The sequence below is a fragment of the Sycon ciliatum genome, chromosome 10 (genome assembly GCF_964019385.1).
Source record: "Sycon ciliatum chromosome 10, ocSycCili1.1, whole genome shotgun sequence".
Taxonomy (NCBI): domain Eukaryota; kingdom Metazoa; phylum Porifera; class Calcarea; order Leucosolenida; family Sycettidae; genus Sycon; species Sycon ciliatum.
Genome location: NC_088652.1, coordinates 22486004 through 22491222, shown reverse-complemented (window position 1 = coordinate 22491222; position 5219 = coordinate 22486004). Strand labels below are relative to the sequence as shown.

Sequence of the window (5219 nt, the reverse complement as noted above, 5' to 3'; positions counted from 1 at the left end):
AGACGCCTGCGAAAGCTGATAGAAGACGGCGTTTACTCCTAAATTCAAATAAATTGGCGATCTTCAAATACTGAAATAATTCTCAAACAGAAATCGATCGATCGATGTGCCGGTGTATTCAACAACACGTAGCTACAGCGCAATGACTTCTGTGTTCACTCACACGGTTTCAGTGGTGTGTGTGTTCACAACTTCACATGGCGTGAGCCAGTCAAGTGTCAGTCAGTTCGGCAGGAAACGCGAGCTCCAACAAAAAGTCGTTTGGCGCAGCCACCTTCATTCTTTGTCTTGTGTACCAGCGTGATCACCAAAACAATGAAAAAATGAAGAAAAAATGTTCGACTTGAAGATTTGTTGGGATTTGAACTCACAACTTCATGGTCAGCAGACAGCATTCATAACCACTAGGCACTAGGCCAAAAAGGAAGGGATAAATCGTGGGTTTTGATCACAAATCGATACTGGCTTCCAGGGCAAATTATAAACCATGGGAAAAGGCCAGAAACCTGGCCGAAATACTAACTCCTTAACGGCTGGTCCAATTGTTCCGAAACCTTCACAGAACAATTTGCCGTGCCCTAACAAGCCGTTTTATGTACTTTGTTGTCCAAATTTCCCTTATCTTCATACTTTTTAAGACCCAAACTTGATAGCTAATCTTTTTGAAACAGACTGTAAACACAACATTGCGAACGTGGGTCCATTGCATGAACTTTACGTGTATCACCCACGTTCCCGTATTCGTTACGTGGGACTAAACCTCCCCAGTAACAATCAGCAGTTCGGTGCTGGTCGCGGTCCTCCCACCTCCATACTATCTGCACTGTCAGCCCTTGAACCCAGAGTTTTTTTACCTGATTTTTATTCTACAGGTTTGATTGTGCCTATAATGGCATGTTCGATTGGTAGGATCGATTCAGGATCCGGATCCGCCACTGGATTCACTCCCTTTTGATTGGTCGGATCCGGATCCGGTCAACCCACCTAGCTCGGGGCCAGCAGGGTTGACCGGATCCAAATGTGACCTTTGAGGGTATATGGCGGGTAAAAATAATTTCTTGTACACATTTTGGTACGCACACACGTGGACCGAGATACTCTTGAGTCTTGTTGACTTTTCGTACGACTCATGTGCATGCGATGAGTACGACTTTCACCCTTTTGGGTGACCTCAGGTGGATAGTTGCTTCATAACTCGTTTCGATGTGATTTCTATTTTAAAAATACCTGGTATTTGATATCAAAGTTTTTCACAAAACGAAATAATTTCGTTATGGGGTGGGCCAGAGGGGGCAGGGTTGACCAATTTCTTTTCAGAAAACATTGATACATGTACACGGCCATAGGAGCAGTGACACACTTGCGAGTTTTGCATGTATTGTGTCCACATTGTTTACGTTTCTTAGGGAGAGGGGGGGGGGGGTTGGGTCCAAACTAAATGATTTGTTTGGAGAAAAATGTTGGACATTCACGGACGGCCCCTAGTATGTGTTACTTCCTACACAGCACACTTGGTCAGATGAAAGAAAAGTACTTAGAAGTACATGTATCACCAGTAAATATGCACCGTTCAATTAAAAAAAAATATGAACAATGAGCCTAGGCTTCTGGAAAATGCTTATTATGCCTGAAAGTTAAAAAAGATTTAAAAAAAGCAGATAAATAATCAGGTCAAAAATCAGGTCAAGCAGATAAATACTCAGGTCAAGTTGGCAAAATATTATTACGATCGCTGGTCAGAGCGGGGCATGCAGTGACAGTAAGTCAGGGAGAGAGCAGTACTGCCAGCAGGGAGTACAGGCACAATGAGAAGTATAAAACGTTTTTGCCAGCTAGCTGGCCTCTGCGTACACCGTAGACACACCCACACACAACAGAAAGATACAGATCACAGTAGTAGTGTGGTCTTTGTTCACTCACGGTAGAAGATGGAAGAGCTTAGCGTAGTGTATAGATGAGCATGAAGAAGGGCATGCCACCTCACGCATATACATGTACACGTATGTACCAGACCAACATGATGCAAGAAGTGAACCACTGTGGTGAATGGGGCCGCCGGATAATTAACCAGCCCGAAGCTGGCGGAAAAAACCTCAGGACCCCGGCGGAGGCACAACCCTGAGGAAAAACCGGTTACAATAACCCCATAAGTTAAATGAACAAAACGTAGCCTGCAGGACCTATCCCGAAGTGAGAATAAAGGTGTGTGAGGCTCATCCGACCACAAGTCTCGGAGTCAGAGTCACACAAACGCAATAGTGATTGACTAACTTGATAAGAGAGAGAGAGAGAGAGTGTGTGTGTGTGTGTGTGTTTGTGAGGGGGGGGGGGGGGGGGGCAGATAAGATAAAACATTGGGTGATTCAGTCACAGTGTGAAATGTAACATAGTGAGATGTGGCTTGGAGCGACAGCACCTCAAACAAACACAGTCCGTGTCACTTCTCACGTCATTCACTATCCGCCACGGCCAATCCGGCAAACGGATTGTGGGTGGCCGGAGCGGCTGCGACCGCACGTGACGCTACCCCAGGACAGGAACTATCATCTGCTGACGATGCGGCAGCACTGGAGTCGCTGCTTGCACTAAGCTGTGCCGACAGGTTAAGGCTCAACTCATCATGGTCCAAGCCCTCCAGTTGGACTTCAACAACGCTCTTTAGTTCGGGATGGCACATCCATTTCGCTAAGTCTTCAGTGTATTTCGGCGGTCGTACGAACAGTGCTATTCTGCCGTCTGTCGCCAGGCGCAGAATATGATTCGCGGCACGGTAGGTATCGGGACGGGCACCCTTTGCGGTACGGAAACCCCTTTCCTCCGCCCACTTCTCACAGACGTCCCACGCGGACCAGGTGTGGCCGTCACAACAAAGTGAGCTGGAACTAGCGCGGCCGTTGCACTGCGGGTTTGTTGAACTGTCGACGCATGCATCGGATTGTGGAAGAACAGTCGGGCAGGTTTCACTTGTTTTCTTGGCCAGTCCCAGTCGGTACAGCAAATTACATCCCAGGCGCGCCGCCAGATAGCCGACGGATGTATATGGCTCACGCACTTGGGAAATAGGGTACATTCCGGACAGGATCTGTAGCTGTTTTTCAACACGTGACGGAAAGACTAGGCCAGGTGAGTCGCACAGGCGGATGTGCGGTGTGAGGAAGTGCGTCTGAAAGTGCTTCGTGTGGCCGGGTGTGCGCGACGCACTTACAACTTTCTTGCCAATCAGGCTATTGAGAATGGAGGACTTACCCACGTTGGGATGGCCGACCAGACCTATTGTAATGAATGACGGCGGTGAGGATGCTGTTGCCGCTGCCGTAGCTTCATTGCCACCGTTGGTACCGTTGCTGGAGTACGCGGTATGCTTACGACGCCGGCTATGACGTACTCTTCGTGCACTGATGCTGCTGTTATTCCAGCATCGTCGCAAACTTCAAACTTTGAGAGTTTATCCGTCCAACCGGACAGTATACTGTGATCGGCCACCACATTGGCCAGGGCGCGGATCAGCTGACGGGCACCTTGTACGCATATCATGCGCCGCTTAGCGCCGCACCGGGCGTGCGACATCAGACCCTTGGCGTCGGAGCGCTGGCTGCTGCTCTGGTTCCCTGGGCGTGCCGTGTAGAGGACGACGTGAAGTTGCGGGAACAGTCCATAGAAGTACTCGCGCCACGCCAGTACCACACTCGCCGGCACCAAGTCTATCTTGTTCAGCACTAGCACGAGCGTTTTGTTCAGTTCATGTACGACGTGGCGGTACAGGGATGGTGGGAAGTGCAGGATGGGATGGCGTGCATCGGCGATAACCACTATTACATTCGACATCTCCAGCACACGCCACAGCTGCCGCCAAGTCTCCAGGTTCCGCTCAAAGTAGCTTAGCGGATGGCCGTGTGTATCAGCCATGAGCCGGTCAATGTACTCATTGAAGTAGCGCTGCTCCTTAGCTTCCAGCTGCTGCTTGCTCAGGCTGTATTGCCAGGTGGGACGAACAGGCATGTCGATGTGCTCCATACTTCCATAGATATCTTCATAGGACACTTCCAAGTCTTTTTCTGCCAGGGTTTGCAATGGCTGACGCGACTCACGCTTGCGCTCCTCAATTTCGCTGGCACTTTCTTGGGCAAACATCAGTTTGTATCTGTCTTGACGCCTTGTCTCAGCCACGGCATCGCCTACTTCGAACTTGGGCTCAAATTTATCTGCAATCTTGGCACTTTCAGACGTGACCAGTGTTTCTTCATCTTTATCTGAGTCAGATGGCGAGTCTGAGCGTATCTCCAGCTTCTCTTTGGCAGGCTCCTCGTCGTCCTCTCGGAATCGCTCCACATCTCGCTTTCGCTGGAGCTGGGCTCTCTTCTGCTTGCCACTGAACGGTTTTCGGCGACTGTGTTGAGGCATTTTCAACAATGTCAATAAATGCAGATTGCCTGGAAAGCACCACAATCCACCAGAACTGGAGGTGAGAATCCAGAAAGCAAAATTCTTCTTTCACCTTGAACCGACAATATAGCACTCTGTCACCTGGTTCTAGAGGTCTGCGTTCAGAAACAAGGAGTTATAAAACACAAAGTATTGAATCAACACCAAACGGAACCGATTTCTTCTTCACTACTGACTTGTGTAACGTAACTGAGAGAATGCTAGTTCCCGCGCTCACCTTTATACCAGGTTGTTGGCGTGGGTGAAGCACGTGAAAGAGCTTCATGATCCCGACGCTTACTGCTTAGAATCTGAGCGTACATGCAAGCCATAGTCTAGGAGCAAGATCACCGTATCCCGCTGGGCCTCGCCATTGTTGTTTGTCCATTGTGCTCTGCGTTGCCACGCGTATCCGAGGACCCATTGACGTCACTCTATAAAATTAACAGCCCCGTTATTATTACAGGGTGTGACCCCGTTATTATCATTATTCTTACATGACAAGTAAGCGTGGACTGTGCTGACTGCTGAGAGCCTCCCACGTAGACGTACACAGTATGGTCACTCATGTCTAGTGGCTGAGTCACGTAGATCTAGGTGAGTTTGAGTGCGTTATGCAGTCTGTGCCAGCTCGCGCTGCACTTCACCCTCTCAGAAAACAGATCCATCATGACTGCATCCTGCTAGTATTAATGCGAAGTGTGTGTGGTGATGGGGATCCAAGGGCGTAGGGGGATGTGTTTACGTCACGTATCTTGACACCATATGCCTACCGCTCGAGCTCTCTATTTCAGTAC

At 49.1% G+C, this 5219-nt stretch overlaps 1 protein-coding gene across 1 annotated transcript; it reads right to left on the bottom strand.

The window, feature by feature from the left end:
- Window positions 1-1882: 1882 nt before the first annotated feature.
- On the bottom strand, window positions 1883-4633 carry LOC135826748 (guanine nucleotide-binding protein-like 1). The gene is made up of 2 exons (XM_065339349.1): window positions 3437-4633; window positions 1883-3404 (listed from the first exon to the last, which is right to left on the bottom strand). Exons 1-2 carry the CDS (start codon window positions 4399-4401, stop codon window positions 2450-2452), a joined length of 1920 nt encoding a protein of 639 aa, XP_065195421.1. The 5' UTR covers window positions 4402-4633; the 3' UTR covers window positions 1883-2449.
- Window positions 4634-5219: the final 586 nt, after the last annotated feature.

Coding starts and splice junctions, on each gene's coding strand:
- LOC135826748 (XM_065339349.1), bottom strand. CDS start 4,401: ATGCCTCAACACAGTCGCCGAAAACCGTTCAGTGGCAAGCAGAAGAGA. Junction 3,405..3,436: donor TGGACGGATAAACTCTCAAA/GTTTGAAGTTTG, acceptor CTGGAATAACAG/CAGCATCAGTGCACGAAGAG.